The 18,936-nt window shown below is 38.7% G+C and overlaps 1 protein-coding gene across 1 annotated transcript; it reads left to right on the top strand.

Annotated features, from left to right (window-relative positions):
* The first annotated feature begins 3,553 nt into the window (after nucleotides 1-3,553).
* On the top strand, nucleotides 3,554-16,544 carry LOC121318989 (solute carrier organic anion transporter family member 1C1-like). Its single transcript, XM_041256227.1, has 12 exons — nucleotides 3,554-3,631; nucleotides 4,844-4,985; nucleotides 6,639-6,771; nucleotides 7,295-7,413; nucleotides 8,761-8,907; nucleotides 9,342-9,440; nucleotides 9,926-10,121; nucleotides 11,752-11,917; nucleotides 12,501-12,679; nucleotides 13,222-13,286; nucleotides 15,686-15,803; nucleotides 16,171-16,544. Exons 1-12 carry the CDS (start codon nucleotides 3,554-3,556, stop codon nucleotides 16,397-16,399), a joined length of 1,671 nt encoding a protein of 556 aa, XP_041112161.1. The 3' UTR covers nucleotides 16,400-16,544.
* The last annotated feature ends 2,392 nt before the right edge of the window (nucleotides 16,545-18,936 follow it).

Below are 18,936 nucleotides of genomic sequence, written 5' to 3' on the forward strand. Positions count from 1 at the left end.
TGATATTCCACTGTACTATCTTAATAAGGACACAACTCACATAAGTTAGATTCTGAATGCAGCCAAGCATTTAAGAGGTGGGCTGTGTGTGTGGTAGAAGGGGATTACAGCATTCTGCTGTTGCCAGTTCTGTGATGTGTTCAGGGATTGGCCTATGGATGAAAAGTATTATGGAATGTTGCCATAACTCTGGGAAGAAACATACAGCACCGCATTCATTTTTTATCAAAGCCAACCGCTAAGCCAAGTTTCCAACTGCAACATGAAACCAGTGTGTAAAACTCTTGTCTTGTTCCCACTATCAAACTGGGGGTGCAGCTGGTTCCATCTGCAGTTCACAATCCAGTCTGCAACTGGACATTGCACACAAGTCAAAGATCACCTCTATGTGTAATTGCTTTTGTATGATTGCTGTGTATTAATGGATTCACTAACTGCCGATATTTCCTGAACAATATAATATATTCATAGCCTTCAAGTTCAGCCAGCATCTTTTTCCTGCGGGAGGTTGGGCGAGGGAAGACACAGTGCTTATCAGCATCTTACATGTTCGGGTAACACTTTATTTTAACACTAAATATTAGGCATGTATTATGTACTTATTTGGGACTAATTAGCACACAATACATCATGCATAGCCTCCTAATAAGGGTTTGTTAGGTACTGCTTATTCTCCCAAACATGCCTTACTAACAGGTTACTGTTACCGCTTTACAAGGACTGCTGATGGCCGTAGAAAAAAGAAAATACATTATGCATTGCACCAGTTGGTGCTATACCTGTTTAAGAATGCAGAATGAGATTAGACAGAGGGGCATTCAGAACAGAAAATAGCAGGCACTTTTTTACACACAGAATTGTGAGGGTCTGGAACCAACTCCCCAGTAATGTTGTTGATGCTGACACCCTGGGATCCTTCAAGAAGCTGCTTGATTGTTACTATATTTTCTGGAAAACAAATAAAAAACATTTGTTCAAAAAAAAAAAAAAAAAAGCAGCTGCTTGATGAGATTCTGGGATCAATAAGCTACTAACGAGCAAACGAGCAAGTTGGGCCGAATGGCCTCCTCTCGTTTGCAAACTTTCTTATATTCTTGTGTAATGTATCTGACCTTTTTTGGAAAAATGATTTCCAATTTAAGATTGTATGTTTTACTGGGAAAATAATTATATGGCAATTTGTTACAAGTTTTAACAATTCTTTCAAAAAAACTAAATAAATTCCTAATTAAAAGGATTTTGTCTGTTTCTTTTTTACTTCAACTTATTATTAGGCTTCCCAGCCTTTGCTAAGATTTTATTTTATTTTTTCTTCCCAAAACTTTAAACTGCTGCTGCTTGGAAGCTGTGAGTCTGATCAGGTTCTGGCTTGGCAGCTAACAAGCTGGATGCATTGGCTGTCGGATGCTGAAAGTTTTGCTGCTGCATCCTTGCAATTGGCGCCGTGACACATTTTTCGTTAAAACCTTTTGAAATCTTCTTCTTGGGAACCATTGAAGCGATTGATCTAAAATTCGGTATAAATCATCAACATCCAAACCTGCATCAAGTTTGCAAAGCAGAAGTTGCTGTGATAAATTTTAATGTCAAAATGGCTGCCACAAATCTTGTTGAAACGCGCCCCTAACAACAAACTGCTGCTGTTTGAAAACCATTTGCCCAACAAACTCCATACTTGGTAGTTATCATCCCAGTAACAATGGGATACAAATATATGAAAATGGTTATGTTTTATAAAACAAGATGGCCGCCACATATACGTTTATATTTGAAATTTAAACCTGTGTCAGTTGACAAACGATTTACTTGACTAACTCTCAACTTCACAAGCATATTCCTTGATACTTTATCAATAAAACTGACTTTTAAAAAGTTGTGTTGACTGGAAACAAAAATGGCCATTTGACGCATTTTTTAGAAACGTTTCAAAATCTTCTTCTTGGGAACAGGTGAAGCGATTGACCTGAAACTTGGCATATATCATCAGCATCCAAATCCGCATCAAGTTTGCGAAGCAGAAGTTGCTGTGGTAAATTTTCATGTCAAAATGGCTGCCACAAATCTTATTGAAACGGGTCCCTAACAACAAACTGCTGCTGTTTGAAATCTCTTTGTCCAACAAACTCCAAACTTGGTAGTTATCATCCTAGTAACAATAGAATACAAATATGTGAAAATGGTTATGTTTTATAAAACAAGCTGGCTGCCAGATGTACATTTACGTCTGAAATTTAAAACTTCCTCAGTTGACAAACGGTTTACTTGACTAACTCAAAACTTCACAAGCATCATCCTTGACACTGTAGCAATACAACTGACTTTTAAGAAACTTGAGTTAACAAGATGGCTGCCTGACGCATTTTTGAAAAAAAAAACTTTCTAAATGTTCTTCTGTGGAACAGTTGAAGTTGCTGATTTTAAACTTGGCACATTGAAAACTAAACACACAGATGGGTACTGATACTGGGGCTTGGAAGCTGTAAAGCTGTCTTGCGGTTCTAATTATTATTATTATTATTATTATTATTATTATTATTATTATTTATTATTATTATTTTGTCAGGTTCATTAATGTGAGTAAGAGCTTCACGGGGTGTCTGGAGTCTTCACTTCACTATATAGGTTGCACAACTGATTAAAGACCTTCATTTCAGAATAGGGGCTGTAAAACCCTTTATTAATGACCAACATCCTCCTATTCAGCCCTTTATTGGAAGCAAAGTCCAGCTCTAGGATAGAGTGTTGTCCATGTATGGTCCACTTTGTTTGGTGCTTTATTACCATGGTACTAAACATATACAAGCAGCTAGTAGGACCTAATATGGCTCAGAACAGTCTTCACTTCAGTATAAGACATGCACATCCTTTATTAATGTCCAGTAACCTGTAAGTAAAGCATGTTGGAGAATAAGCATAAGTACCTAACAAACCCTTATTAGGAGGCTATGCATGATTGTTTATATGATAATTAGTCACAAATAAGAACATAATAAATGCTTAATATGTAGTGCTTAAAATAAAGTGTTTAAAGAAGAGAATAAAGAAGAGAGACCACCAGAATCTTACAGGTACACTTTCTTCTTTTTCTTTCTTTTTTATCTCAGTAAGTATTAAGATACAATTAAACATGCTGACAAGAAAAGGTTAAAGATGCTATTGAGGGTTTTTGACTTTATTCATGGCATGCTTGCTGTTACCTTTGTTTAGCACCAGTTTCTGTGAAGATGAATGCATTGCATTTTTTACTGATATATTACATTTTGCAGATAAAGAAAACCCAGTTTTAAAGTAATGCATCATATCAACAATATTTTGTTAAATATGCATGTATGTATTTAATTATGTTTGTATTGATTCATTATTGTGTTTTTGCCATATTCTGGATTTATGTACAAATATTATAAACAAATACATACATGTTACATTTTTAAAAACAAGCCTATGAAAAATGATAATTTTAATATTCAGTTTTCTTCTTTTAACTTTGTGTTCAATAAGTAGACTAAAACTCATTCTGATTGGAGGTGGAAGACCAAGCCAAATCTACTGTATGATGGAGCCAGCCAATGGAGCCCCATCATCGCCAATAGTGGCACGCAAGAAGCAACAGCGCTGCTGCTCCAAACTCAAGGTCAGTATTCCAATGTGTTGGTGTTTTGCACACACACTCCTCTGTGTAAAAGTTACGTTGTAACACGGATTTGTACATGGTATGTATAAAGTGTTCTTGGCAATTAAAAAGGGAGATTTGTACATTTTAAACAGGAATTATCATTTGAAATGTCTCCACATGAGACTAATATACAGAATACAATCCAAAAAAAGATGCTTTTTCACCACAAAAAAACTGAAAAGAATGCTTTGAGATTAAAAAAAAAAACCTGTTTTTGAAATATGACTAAAAGATATCCTTTTCTGCTCTACTTAGGAAACAAATTCATTAAATAAAAAAATGGCAATTAAAAATCATAAGAATAAGTAACCAATATATATATAATTATATATATAAATAAAACATGATGTTTTAATGCATCTAACACATACCCTCTGTTTCTTGAAACATGTCCTATTGCAGTTAATATTTATAGTTCACTCTGTCCTTATGTTATAAGAGCCCCATGAATAGTGCTCCAGATAAAACATCCTTACACCATAAGAGACAGGGTCAACTGTACTTAAAAACTGCTCAGAGACATATTTCAGGAAACTTGGACATGTTTGTTTTCATGCTGGCGGTATTTAGATATGTAGCTGTACCCAAACTATTTGGGTTCCAGTATTCCAATTTCAGTTGTTATCAGTGAAGTGTGGAATTCTCCATTGCTATTGAGTCTGGCACGTATCAGTGAAGGCTGCGTGACCACAGATACACACTCAGGATAGCCCCTGACTTGCCAGTGGTTGTCCAGGTTTATGCAAACAGCAATGTTAATCTGGAGTAAACAGGTCAGGCTGTTTTTTGTAAAATCATTGAGGTAATTATGTGAAGGCCCATTCAGCCATGTTGAAATGGTTTGTTTGTTTTGAGCTGGTTAAAGGTAAAGTCTAAGGCTAAAACCATGTTCCACTCGGACCCTGAATGAAGAAAAAACACAAATTAAACATCTAAAATTAAATAAGAAACATATTAATACTTTATTGAAGCCCCTGAATTAAAAGTCTTTGTTGTTTATGTCTGGTTTTGTAACTTTATTGGGTGTGTTTTTCCTTTCTGAAAAATTGTGTGAAGGACGTGTTGGAGTAAATGCTTTGAGGTTATAATCAGAGCAAACGGTGGTTGTTTAACACTCATTGTACAGGATACCTTTAGCACACATTCATTCAATTTCCTTTTCTCTTGCAGCTGTTCCTGATGGCATTGTCTTTTGCCAACTTTGCGAAGGCATTTCAAGGGAGTTATATGAAGAGCTCAATCACACAAATAGAAAGACGCTTCAATATCCCCAGCTCCTTAATTGGGTTCATTGATGGAAGCTTTGAAATGGGTACATTTTTGTCTATGGATTTATTTATTTATTTATTCAAAAATCTTCAGTGCAGGATAGAGCCTTGAGGTGGACCATCTCGTCCCAAGGGAGTCCTAGAGGACAACAGGTAGAGAACAGTTCACATTTGTTCATTCATAAGCATAAGAACATAAGAAAGTTTACAAACTAGAGGAGGCCATTCGGCCCATCTTGCTCGTTTGGTTGTTAGTAGCTTATTGATCCCAAAATCTCATTAAGCAGCTTCTTGAAGGATCCCAGGGTGTCAGCTTCAACAACATTACTGGGGAGTTGATTCCAGACCCTCACAATTCTCTGTGTAAAAAAGTGCCTCCTATTTTCTGTTCTGAATGCCCCTTTGTTTAAACTCCATTTGTGACCCCTGGTCCTTGTTTCTTTTTTCAGGCTGAAACAGTCCCTTGGGTCAACACTGTCAATACCTTTTAGAATTTTGAATGCTTGAATTAGGTCGCCACGTAGTCTTCTTTGTTCAAGACTGAACAGATTCAATTCTTTTAGCCTGTCTGCATATGACATGCCTTTTAAGACCGGAATAATTCTTCTCTTCTGCATTGTACAGTTTTAACATTACTTCCCTTGATTTAAATTCAACACTTTTCACAATGTATCCGAGCATCTTGTTAGCCTTTTTTATAGCTTCCCCACATTGTCTAGATTCGCACAGTAAATATACAGTGTGATAAAATGATACACCGTGAGCCGAATACTTGAAGACAATTACAAGTGCTGCAATAACAGATCCTTAGAAACAGGAAGAGTGACACGTGCCTTTATTTCAGCAGGAAGGGTATTCCAGCTTGATGGAGTAAAATAAGCAGAGGAACACTTCCCAGTGGACCTCCTACAGGTGGAATGTAGACGTTAAGGCTAGCTGTTGATTGTAATGATCAACTTTGTAACAGACTGGTCACAGGCAAGCATTTGATTTTGTACACCCTTAAAGATAGTTAGGCACCAATGAAAGTTTCTAAGTGAATTTAGATTTAGCACATTTCATACAGAACGCAATGATGTGTCATTTAATCATACTGCAGGATAAATCTGTTTTTAAAATTATTCAGATTTTGCAGAACAGCTGCAGTAACAAACTGATCAACCCTATCTCTATCCTTATAAATTGTAAATAGAACACATACTGTATCACAACAATGTATGCTACATCTAGGCCATCTTTGAGCATGCATTTTAAACATGTATGTGTACAACCCGTCAGACCTGCCTAGGAAACACTTACAATTCCACAGTTAAAACACTTTCGAAATCTGCTGTGCCAGGGTTCATTTGTGAACAAAAAGGGCAAACTTATAATTAATGGAGAGGGATGGCATTTTAGTTTCTAGACCTAATGTACTGATCTTGATTTACAGTAGCTCCCATGTTCTCATCTGCTTGTGGATCAGGGTTTCTTGTGATTTGCGTCGGTAGCTGCATGCTGACCTTTGCCTCGGCGCGTTTTAACATAATCTTCAGTCTTTTTTTGATATGGTTCACCATTCTCAAATTAAGAAAGGTTCCGGATCTGGGATCTGGTGCGATCCGACACTAAGAAGCCCTGCTATTGTGTGTCTGTCCATCAGCGGATTCACGCTGCCCTGTTAAATTGTGTTGTTGTCACTGTTTGTTCCTCCGCAGGTAATTTGCTAGTTATAGCTTTTGTTAGTTACTTTGGAGCCAAACTGCACAGACCCAAACTAATTGGGGCAGGTTGTTTGCTGATGGCCCTTGGGTCCTTCGTGACTGCAATACCTCACTTCATAATGGGAAAGTAAGTACCACCCTGACTCCACTACACTTACAGCATTTAGCTTTTCTGTTTATTAATATTTCTGTAAAAGTAAAACCATGGCGAGTAGAGTACTAGCGTGGTAAAGCAAGTCTGTTAGTTTAGTATGTGAAGTTATGATGGTAAACTATATGAGAAGGGGCTAATTGAATATATTTGTTTTGCAACATTCAGTTTGCTCTTAAATATTTGTTTTTTACACAGCAGTAATTTTGAGTCAATTCATTTTGCAGGATTTATTTCAGAATTGAAAATACACTATTAGAAAAATGTTTCGACTGTGTTCCTTCAGTAGTCTGGCCACTGTTCTTTTAAGGCAACATTTAGTTGGTCCCTTATTGTCCTTTAAAAAGAGAGGTGCCTCTGAATTGGAGATGGTTTCATCACATAGATTCCTGGTTTATATGTTACAAAAATGGGCAGGCTGGAAAGTCTTGTTGATTTGGCTTCTAAAAATTCAAACTTGCTTTCCCTTGGCTTTGTTGCTGCTGTATTTATCACACAGATACGAGCATGAAACATCGATTGCACATTCAGTGAATTTAACTACAGACTTCTTACCCTGCCTGCCAAACCAAGCCATTACCTCAGATGAAGTTGCTAACTCAGAGATCTCAGTGGCAGGTAGGAACATCATGCAGAGCACGCTCACTTGTAAGCTCCTCACACCTGACCAGCATCCTGATAGCATCTTTAGAACTTGTATGTGTCCCCAGACGCACTGGAACCAGCACTTGAGTTCACAGGTGATCTGGTGTAGGTGTTAGATGTCCGTGGATGTTTGTAAATACAGCAAAGACTCATTTATACTTAAATACCCCATACACCTGCAATTCGTTTCAGATGGATTGTAAGTTCTCTTTATTAAATACCACGCAATACTTGTGAGAAACTCTGAATAAGTTGAATAACTACTGTTATCTGGTAATTGATCCCCTGGAGATTTACTTTGTTCAAGAGCAAATCCTCTAGTAATTCCTACTTTTTTACATTTGTTATAAAAGTACTGCCTGGGTTTGACAAAAGAGAACATTGGAAAAACTCCATTAGAACTTCAGTCTTTTGCAAATATGACAACTTACCTCAGTAAAGCTTGAACATCTTCTATTTTAAAATGCATCTTAGGAACGAGGCGTCCAAGTTTCATGAAGTGTACCGGGCACATTTGGTACAAGGCACATTCTACATACAATATTCCATCGCATATCTGACTGCGATGGGACCAGAGTAAGTGCGGATATGTAAAGAATGAATCCTGTTTTAAATACCATTATACACAGCTATAACAATTACTATATTCACACAACTATTGTTTTGAGATTCAGCTTTTATTAGGGAGCTCTCCTAAATCCCTTGTTTTGAAAGATACAGGGTATTAATACTTGTGACAGAGTAGTTGTCTACCGTGTGGGCGTATGCATTTGCTGCTGAGTGACAGGCAGGAGATCGAGACGGAGACTGAAGTTGATACACCCTGCAGGCGAACAGGATTTATTTACATATTAACACACTAAACAGCTTGTGTGACTCTACCAGCAACGGCAGTGCACGGAGCACATGCAACACAGTGTATGACAATTTTGGTAGACTCAATAATATCTGAACTCATCTCTGTTAAATAATAAGCTGACGTTGCTGAAAAGGGTTATCATGGTGTATAAATGGGTAGTGCGGATATGTGATGGGTGGATACGCAACGGATTACTGTACTGTGAAAGGTGGCGGTTTGTTCATAAAATCTGGATTAAACTGAAGCAAATTTGTTGGATAAACAGTAAATACACCTGCTGTGCATTAAAAAATATATATTGCTTGTACTGTGTTGTACAATAAACTACAAAGCATTTGTACGATGATATGAAATGTAAACAAGATTTACGTTGTGTCAGGCTTCTATTGGATGTATAAAAAGGAATTGCAGAAACCCTCTTTAGAGTTTTTATTTATTTATGTCATCATCTTTACATGCAGAGTGTCAAAAGCAAGCTAGTTCATCGATGTGGATCTACATGTTTCTTGGAAACATGTTACGTGGAATTGGTGAAACACTGGTCATGCCCCTAGGGGTTTCCTACGTGGATGATTTTGCAAGAGAAGAAAACACAACTTTTTACCTAGGTAAGTACACAGCGCTTGGTAATTAAATGCTTTTTTAAAGTATAGAATAAGATTCCAGTCCCCACTAAAGCCCCATTAGAATTAGTACCAACTACACTTAAGAGCATTTGTACAGTGGATCAGGACATAATGGTGTGAAATGTTCCTGAGATCATGTATCTGGTAATCACATTACTGTGTGAAATATTCCTGAGATCATTTATCTGGTGATCACATAACTGTGTGAAATGTTCCGGGGTTGTTTATCTTGTGATCTCCACATAACACATTTTGTGTTTATTTTTTCCCCTGTCTATAATGAGCCCCTTTACCGAGGAGTGTCTCATCCCAACAATGCACCTTAGAAAAACAAGGTACTCAATACTTAATTGGAAGAAGTGCACAGTGTAATGCTTCATCCTGCTTACTTGCTTGGTAACACTGTTCTATTGCAGCCAGCATACAGACGGTTGGGATTCTGGGAGTCGTGTTTGGATATATGATGGGGTCACTGTGTGCTAAACTGTATGTGGATAGCGGATTTGTAAATCTAAGTAAGTTCTCTTCTTGTCTTCAGATTTAGTTTGAGTTTTTAAAATTAGTACTGGGATAAATATTCTTTCAACATTTTAGCAAGGTTCACTGTTCTCCCATTGATTTACCTGGTTAAATAAAGGATGATTCATCTTTTTTAAATAGCTGGAAAACAAAAGTATAATTTGTTTTGTAACACAGTTAAAGACTAGCCATCAGATAACATATTAAAGAAAGGATAGAGACAAAGCCATATTTTTAATAGGTAAGTAACTGCTAGTGAATATTTTTTATGTACAGTAATTAAAATGTTGCATGACTTGCTATAATTAGCACATGTTTCTTTAGGTCAAAATGACAGTACTCTCTATTGTAATCAGATCCACATATTGTCTTGTAAAACCATTGTGGAACTGAAAAACATTTCCCAGTTTCCTAATTGTACTGCATAGACAGTCATGAAGATCATAAGGATATATCTCTTCTGCTTTCCTTCCTTGCTCAGGAATCCTGCACTTACCTGCTGTGGCATTCGAGATCTTCACTGGTGGGTTTGTCCTGAAGAAACTCAAGTTAACTGTGATCGGAGCTGCAAGAGTGACGATTGGATCCTCTTTCATCTCTTTCCTTCTCAGCCTGTTGTATTATGGATTAAGCTGTGGGAATGCTAGGGTAGCAGGACTCACAGTTTCCTACGAAGGGTATGTATATATATTTCCTTTTTATAGCTACAAGTTTCTGAAAAAGTAAAATGTTCAATCATTTAAACCATCAAAAAGGACACATGAAGATGTATCGACTGCTCTTACAGACTTTTTTGTTTTGAAGTACCAGGACGCCCAGTAACCCTATTCTACAAACATCTCAGTGGAGAGCCACAAGAGCAGTGTATTCTATTGTATATTAGCAGTGTATTTACCTCATATTCTGCAATTGTTATAAAGTGTACTAGACATTAATAGTTTATACACCATTGCCATCTGCTGGACATTATGGCTTACTCAAGTAATTGAATGGCGGGTGATGTGTGTTATAAAATGCTTATTTGAATATCATAAGCAGCACAATTGACTATCTACGCATAACATTCACAATACATGCATTGGGTGGAAACCATCATCCACCAGCTACAGCAGCTCTGCTCAGAACGTGCCCCTCTCTTAATCAACCTTTTAGTGACAGTAACCTCAAAGTGACTTTTACTTTCCCATTTCCTTACTGTTCTCATTGCTGCTGCTGGCCTTCCAATCCCTCATTCTGCCTCCCTTCATGTAACCTTCTATTGGCCAGCATGCAGACTCTGATTGATTGAGCTTTGTGATGGCTCTTATTGGACAGCCGTACTGCTACCTTTTTGACTGTGATAGCGCTGATTGGTTCCACCTGCATAAAAGTAGATGAAAGTGCATACAAGTGATAAAGTGCAGAGAGAGAGAGAGAGAGAGAGAGAGAGAGAGAGAGAGAAAAAGTAACTTCTAAGTGTCTTTCACTGCTTGTTGTTTTCCAGAGCCCAATGTTCAAGCAACAACATCACACCAAACAACTGAAAATTGCTTCAAAATGCCCTTGACAGCATGAGTTTAAAATCACTTTGATCCATGGGTCCATATATATATAGTGATAACGATAGAGATAATCAACGGGAGATATGTGAGGGCAGGCATTTTGTTGGGATTGTGCCCTCATACAATATGGCTGACGATTACACAAAATGGCCGACCAGTTCACAAAATGGTTGACAGGGAAATCTGCCCAGAGACAGGTATCTTGGGAAAGGTGTGAAAAGGTGGTGATTATCTGTTAATGGGGCAGTTAAACTCTAACCACCTGTATAAGTAGAGCAGGATTAGCCACAAAGGGGTGGTGTGTGTTTGGAGGAGAAGTTTGTTTGCTGTATTTGTGTGTGGAGACAAGGAGAGTTATTGTGCTGTGAAATCTTGATCACCTGTGTTGGAGGTTTGGACTATCCTGTCAGCTGTCAGACCCTGCTGTTATATGAAAACCTATATTTTGTACTGAATTTGCTACTTAAACTGACAATCACTCTACCTGGAAACAGGGAGAGAATAAAGAACCAGGCCTTGCCCTGTTTGAATTGTGACATCAGTGTGTGTTTCCATTATTCCCATACCAACTGGTATACAAGACTGTTGTTGCGAGCCCTGCTTTGCTACTATATATATATATATATATATATATATATATATATATATATATATATACATATCCTGTGTCACCTAGTCAAAGTGATAACTGCACTACAGTACTAATAGTCATAGCTTTTAGCATATATGGAATTTGTTATATTTTTATAATATTTTTTGTTTTCAGGTTGAACAATGTTTCATATCAGGAAAACACTTTGCTGTCCGGATGCAATTCTGAATGTGCCTGCTCTGTGAAATACTGGGATCCTGTCTGCGCTGACAATGGAATGACATTCGTGTCCCCTTGTCTCGCTGGTTGCAAAACTTCAACTGGAACTGGGAAACACATGGTAAGATCCTCTGGTGTCCTGCAATAAGCAATCTTGGCAGCAAACCCTCTCTTAATACTCACATCAAATCACGTAAGCATCAAGCATATCCGAGGTGATTCCAATACTCAGGAAACATTTCAGTCCAATAGCTAGTATCTTATTTGCCATTCAATAAATAATACATCCAATGATCTGCAAGGAAGGGCTTGATATCGTACCTCAAAGCATTACATCCCCTCTGTGTGTCAGAGTTCTCCTCCTCCTCCCCAGCCTCCGCCTGCTTTTTGGCTTCGTCTAAAGGGGATGGCAGCTATCCTGCCCCTCTGCCCATGGCTTCTCTACTGTCAGCCTCTCCACTTCTCTGCAAGCTCATTTATGGGCAAGGACACCTCAAAAGGCGAGGCCAAATATAGGGTGAAAACATGTATAATTCAGTAATGTAGTCTACTTTTAGCTTATTAATAAATAATGTATTGTATGAGTTTCCTGACTGCAATGGGGTTACTGTTTTTATTCCGTAAGTAGTAAAAACATATTGGCTCTCCAGTTAACTTTCATATACAATCTTCTCAGTGTAGAATTATACTGGGTTTGTGTTTAGGTCTTTCATAACTGCAGCTGTGCGATGGGAGCTGAATCTAAAAACACCTCAGTGGTTCTGGGTCAGTGTGCTAGAGGAGAGGACTGTGGAACGATGTTTACCTACTATTTGGTTGTTTCTGTAATTGGTGCTTACATTTCTGCTTGTGGTGCCACCCCAGGGACCATCATACTCCTTAGGTAAGACATTGTTACCTTGGTTACAACACTGCTGGAATACTTGCATGCTGCTGATGCTCTGTGTTAAGCTTGTTTTGCAGTAAGGGCTGGTAATGATGTTTTCATACACTGTGATCGTGTTTCTGTTAAGCTTGTTTTGCAGTTAGGGCTGGTAATGGTGTTTTCTCACACTGTGATCGTGTTTCTGTTAAGCTTGTTTTGCAGTAAGGGCTGGTAATGGTGTTTTCTCACACTGTGATCGTGTTTCTGTTAAGCTTGTTTTGCAGTAAGGGCTGGTAATGCTGTTTTCTCACACTGATCGTGTTTCTGTTAAGCTTGTTTTGCAGTAAGGGCTGGTAATGGTGTTTTCACACACTGATCTTATCACAGTTTCACCCATGGTTCAGTATACACGGGGAAAGTTTTTTGGATGGGGAAGTACATATTTCTATCCAGGATGGGGTTTTCAAACCATAACTGCAAAAACCCTATTTACATAGTAAAAGGGGTGACAGGGGACTTCTCCCCCTCTGTATCTGTTGAGCCTGTGCCTTGTTTTTCAGGTCTATTAATCCAGAGCTGAAGTCCTTAGCCCTCGGAATCCTAACCTTAGTTATAAGAACACTTGGTAAGAGCACGTCTTCAGCATTCATTTTGTATTCATTTTTTTATTTGTATTGTAGACCATGTCAATATTTAACAAATACTGTTAATTATAATGTAGTTAATTATTAAAATAGTGAGTTTTCAGTTTATCAATTACTTTTCTTCATATATGAGGGTGTATATATAGCATTTTGCAGCATTCATGAATAATAGTTAGAACTACAGTAACCAGCAGCAGCTTACAGATTCTTCTATTGACAGTATTGTTTATAACAGCATTAAAATGTCAAACAACAAACTAAAGACACCCAGCTCGGCTTCAAAAACTGCAGTCTATTTGATTGCTGCATCCTTCAGCGTCTTGGAAAGCTCATGCATACACACTTCAGTGTAGAACCATGCTGCTTGACTCCCTGTCTCACACTAGCCTGTCTGCAGCGTGAGGAGTACATGACATTGAGTTCTAAGGGCTGCAATTATCTGACTATTCATCACAGCCCTTTTTTTAAGACTCTGTCTAATGCCAAATCAGTCAGTCTTATATTGTGCAGGAGGGAGGTGAAAGAGAGCAGTGGAGGCAAAGACAGAGGGGGAGAGAGAGATAGTGGAGGTTACGGTGGGAGGTGACAGTGGGGGTAGGTGAAGTAGGGAGAGAGGGGAGAAAAATAGTTTAAATAGTGATCAGAGAGGTCCAGAGGGGTAACAGAGAGAGTGGAGGGGATGGAGAGAGAAAGAAAGGGAAGTTGAAGGAGTGAATGAGAGGAATCTGGCAGAATGGGTGGGGGAAGGGTGGGGTGGGGATTGTCGAGTTCATCAAGAAAGTAAGTGAGAGGTCCAGGGGGACGGTACAGTACAATTAGCAGGAGTTGACAGGGAGAGGTTAGTTGGACAGTGTGAAATTAAAAGGTGTTAACAGAGAGTTAGGAGAGGTCAGAGGAGACAGAAAAGAGTAAGGAGGGAGAGAGGAGAAGACCAGTCCCACCTCCCCGTCCAGAGAGACACGGAGTATGGGACAGGATGTAGAGAGAGGACAGGGCAGCAGGAGTTACAGTGTTATCAGGAGAGAGCAAGGAAATCGAGAGACAGGTGGGAGGCAAAGGCAGAGATGAAATCAGCTTTGTTAGCAGAAGAGTGACAGTTCCAGAGGGCAACATAGAGTGCGGGAGGGGAGAGAGTGGGAGGGGAGGAGAGGCAGAGAGATGAGGTTAGAGAGAACACAGGATGGGAATGAGAGGACAGAATAACAGGGATGTGAGAGAGAGTCATAGCAGGACAGGTGAGACAGATAGGATCAGTAGTAGTGGGAGCAGGAGCAGTTGGGGGAGGATGCAGGCCTGTCTAGTAGTTGGTGTCTTCCAGAGCCCTGCTATATTCGGATTTTCTCCAACAGCCTCTCCTCGCAGGTCTCTCCTTGCTGGACTCCCACTGCTAGACTCCCGGCTCTTTGGTAGCGAGGCTGTTCGGTTGGCTGCCGCTTCGTGTTGGCGTACGAATAGGCTAGCTGTGATGTTTTTTTTTTTTTATTTTTTTATTAGTGATCTTTTGTTGCTTTTGTGCATTTTCATTTGCAAGTGAACCGTGACATTAGGGCCTTATTGAGCACTATATTCTGCAATTTTGAATACTGACTTTGGATACAGTTTTAATTCTGGAAACTGTGTTGTTGTTTTTTTTTATTCTTTTGGTTTTGCAAAATTTGCCTTTTACATTTTACGCAGTTCTGTGCATGAATAATGTTTAGATGTTATTTTGCTGTTAGGTCGTTAATGTGAAATTTTACATACCGTTACAATTTGTGCCGGATTTAAAAGTATGTACTGTATTACAGTTAACTGTTTTCTCTTTAGTTTTGGCAAGTGATACTTTCAGAATTATATCGTTCTGAATTAAAATACTACTTCTGTTAAAAATATAGCACTGTACCAACAAAACCAATACAGTGCATCTAAATGGAAGCCTACCTATTTTAAACAGTCCTTTCAGATATGTATTTGATATTGTCAGTTTTTCAGGGAACACAAAAAAAGACACAAGGGTTGAAACGGGCCAGAATGAAATAATCTGAGATGTGTCACATGCGTTTAACCATCACTGAAGTCTATCTGCCGACAGTTCTGGACAATGTAATGAGTTTCATGTGTCATCTTACATTCTAGTACTTTAAATTCCATAAAAATGACAGCAAGCACAGTTTATATATGTAGATTTATTTTGGTAGCAAAAAATTGACATCAGCACCACTCAGTGTTGAATTCCAATAGGTATCGCAAGGCATATTGCAATATTGTCCTCAGCTCAGTACAGTATTGCAATATATTGCAATATAGATCCTCAGTCCCAATACCCACCCCTGTTCCATACATATGCCTTTTTTATGCGCGGTGCTTTAGGCCTGCAGTTAACAGTGCTTTCTGATTGCAGGTGGAATCCCTTCTCCAATTTATTTTGGTGCTCTCATAGACATGACTTGCTTAAAGTGGGGGTCCAACAAGTGTGGAGGCAGAGGGGCTTGCAGGATGTACGATTCGAATGCATTCAAGTAAGCGCTACAATCTTTTCATTGTTTTACATCTATATGTCAAGGCTGGGCAGGAGCTAGGGCTCCCCCTTTCCCTCACCAATACCCTTTCTATTTAAATCCCTATTCAACCACCTTTTCTCCCCCACCGACTCTGCAACTGTGCCAGCCTTTAGGGGCAGACGAAGCTCGCCACCCTACCATGCCGGGCCGCACTTCGAGAAGGAAGGGGAGCCCCGGTCAAATCCATGCAAACCCCTGAGGCACAATCCTAACACTCTCAGGAATCTGTAGTTGAAATGCTACAGGATATGGACTGCATCAGGAATGGTAACAGCTTGTCGGATTAGAGCTTCAATAACACACATCTATGGTTTCACTTTTGCAGGGCCATCTTCCTTGGATTAATTTATGGACTGTACTGCCTGTCATACTTGCTGTGGTTTGTCTTGTACACGCTGCAGAAGAGGCGCTTTCAGGAGAATCAAACAGACAACATGTCTGAAGATGAAGGCAAGGCAAACTTAAAGGAAACGCAGGACACTGGCAGTCACAAGGACTGTCATGAGATCATGCCAAAGGAGGAAGATCTGCTGGAAAGGGAGAGCGGCATTTAGACAGAAACTTCATTGGTGGGACTCATTTCTACACTTTTTTTTTTCTGCACAAATGATATTAGCCAATGAAAGTGACTATTGAACCTGGGATTTTTAATTTTGTTTTATTTTTTATATTATTAATTTGAGAGTATTGGGCCAGGAGGTGGAGGTTGCAATATGAATACACACAGAATGTATCAGAAGCTGATGTCCAGTTTCTATTAATGCAATATGACTTCAATGGTAAATTATGCTCCTATTAATCCTTTGTGATATGAATTTGAATTAACAAACTTATTTATAATAATAGCATATCATTTGTTTTAGAACTTTGGCAGACAATGGAGTTTCTGCCACTAGAAGATGATATAAAATGAGTACAAAATTTAATGAGCTGGATTCAAGTGCTCTTTCTGTCCATTCAGGGATGGTGTGGCTCACAGCTGATCAATGCTGTGCAGTGTGTTTAAGGGTTAGTACTGGATTCAAGTGCTCTTTCTGTCCATTTAGGGATGGCATGGCTCACAGCTGATCAATGCTGTGCAGTGTGTTTAAGGGTTAGTACTGGATTCAAGTGCTCTTTCTGTCCATTTAGGGATGGCGTGGCTCACAGCTGATCAATGCTGTGCAGTGTGTTTAAGGGTTAGTACTGGATTCAAGTGCTCTTTCTGTCCATTTAGGGATGGCGTGGCTCAAAGCTGATCAATGCTGTGCAGTGTGTTTAAGGGTTAGTATAATCTTGTTACACAGGCTATGTTTAAAAAACAATAGAAGTAGCACGCTGTGATTGCAGCGCTAATATTTCTGAAGAAAAAAAAAAATCTGACATTGATTTACAGCAAACTTCCATGTGCCACACCAATGAATGTCATTTCTATGGTATTTAAGGAGGGGTTATGCTAATATTTCAGATGTCATGCATCATAAGTACTACAAATCAAGCGTGAATTGCATTAAAAAGGGTGTTTACAGCAACTTTGTAAGTTAGACTGATATTACAGAAACACTCTAATTGTACTTACCTAATCATGGACCCCAGGGTTCACAACAACTGGAACTGGCTGCTTCAAATAATCACAAAGTCTCTTTACAATGTGAGCGCTGTCACCACATCTTCTGATAGGATTTCTTTAGTCTCGCTTGAAGATACACACAATGGGGGAGAGTGAAGGGATCCGCACACAGGTTTGCAGGCCATTACTGATACTTCTATTACTGTTGCACCGAGACACTTAGAATTATACATAGACCTTACAGGTGTCTAGATTAGTCAGCATACTAGTTGCACTAGTGTAATAAATATGAAACCTGGCCATGATGCTGGTCCTGCACTCTTTATGCAGAATATGTGATCATTGCAGACTGACAGAGTCACAATTTAAATTGATTCGATCCAAATCTGCTGGTAAAGGAAACGAACCTGACTGATTATATAGTTATGAAACTCACATCATCCAGTATTTATAGCATGGGCAGATGCATCAGAAACAAACAAGACATAATTATCATAATGAGAAGGAGACCAGTAAGGCTGCTGATTCTTAGCATTAGTTAGCAGTCCTGTTAGACTTCTGGGTTGATTTGGTCTTTAAAGGGAAAATAAATAGAAGAAGAATTTTGTTAAGTAAAAAATCTTGAAAAATGTTTGGAAAAAGTTTGGAAATCCTTTTAAAGAAATATCAGGGAAGTGTTAGTATGTTCTGACCACCAACTGATAAATAATTAAAAATGACTTTCAGTTACAGCCGCTTACAATGATTTGAAGTACTTTAAGCCCCCCTTTGAAAGGAAAGCTCCTCTTGACGTCAGTAGAGTAGAGCAGGTCAGTACCACTCTGTGCTAAGCACACGCTATTGTTCCAGGTTCATCAAAGAGACCCTCTTACAATATGAATTATCAAAATAACTTTCATGAATATCTTAACTCAGGAAAAATGCCTTAAGTTTGCTTCCCCAAACTGTTTGGCAGACAAGAGCTTCACTGATTACACAGCATATAATACTGGAACTGAATGAAAACCTGGTTCACCTCTTGAGAGAATGGGACCCTTTCCTGTATGGAAATTCCTGCATGCAAACAGACCTGCGTATTAACAGATAAGAACCAGCTGTTTTGTTCTGTGTTAATGGTTGTATCCATGACAGATCTGAAACAAGTATTCTTGACCCTAAAATAGCAAACAACTGCAACTAAAAGTGGAATTTCTTGAATTTAGGAGGATTCAGAATTGACCCCCCCCCCTCCCCCTCCCCCATTGTAAATGAAGCAAAAGGGAAATCCCTATACAAAATCACAGTTTCAGAGGGGACAGGATTTACAGTTGCACACCCCTAGTGGTCATTTTTCAGGAATGCAGCTTTTACATGCACACCCAGCAGTGAACAAAAATCTGACGGCATGTATTACCTTTGAATGCTCCCTTAGTTAGTATTCATTTTTAAAGGGCTTAATGTACACTCTAGCTTTTGCACTATTTCAAAAGTTTTTATTATTATTATTATTATTATTATTATTATTATTATTATTATTATTATTATTATTATTATTATTATTAC

This window comes from Polyodon spathula, chromosome 7 (assembly GCF_017654505.1).
Source record: "Polyodon spathula isolate WHYD16114869_AA chromosome 7, ASM1765450v1, whole genome shotgun sequence".
Lineage (NCBI taxonomy): Eukaryota > Metazoa > Chordata > Actinopteri > Acipenseriformes > Polyodontidae > Polyodon > Polyodon spathula.

Coding starts and splice junctions, on each gene's coding strand:
- LOC121318989 (XM_041256227.1), top strand. CDS start 3,554: ATGGAGCCAGCCAATGGAGCCCCATCATCGCCAATAGTGGCACGCAAG. Junction 6,772..7,294: donor CCTCACTTCATAATGGGAAA/GTAAGTACCACC, acceptor TTTATCACACAG/ATACGAGCATGAAACATCGA. Junction 8,908..9,341: donor AAACACAACTTTTTACCTAG/GTAAGTACACAG, acceptor GTTCTATTGCAG/CCAGCATACAGACGGTTGGG.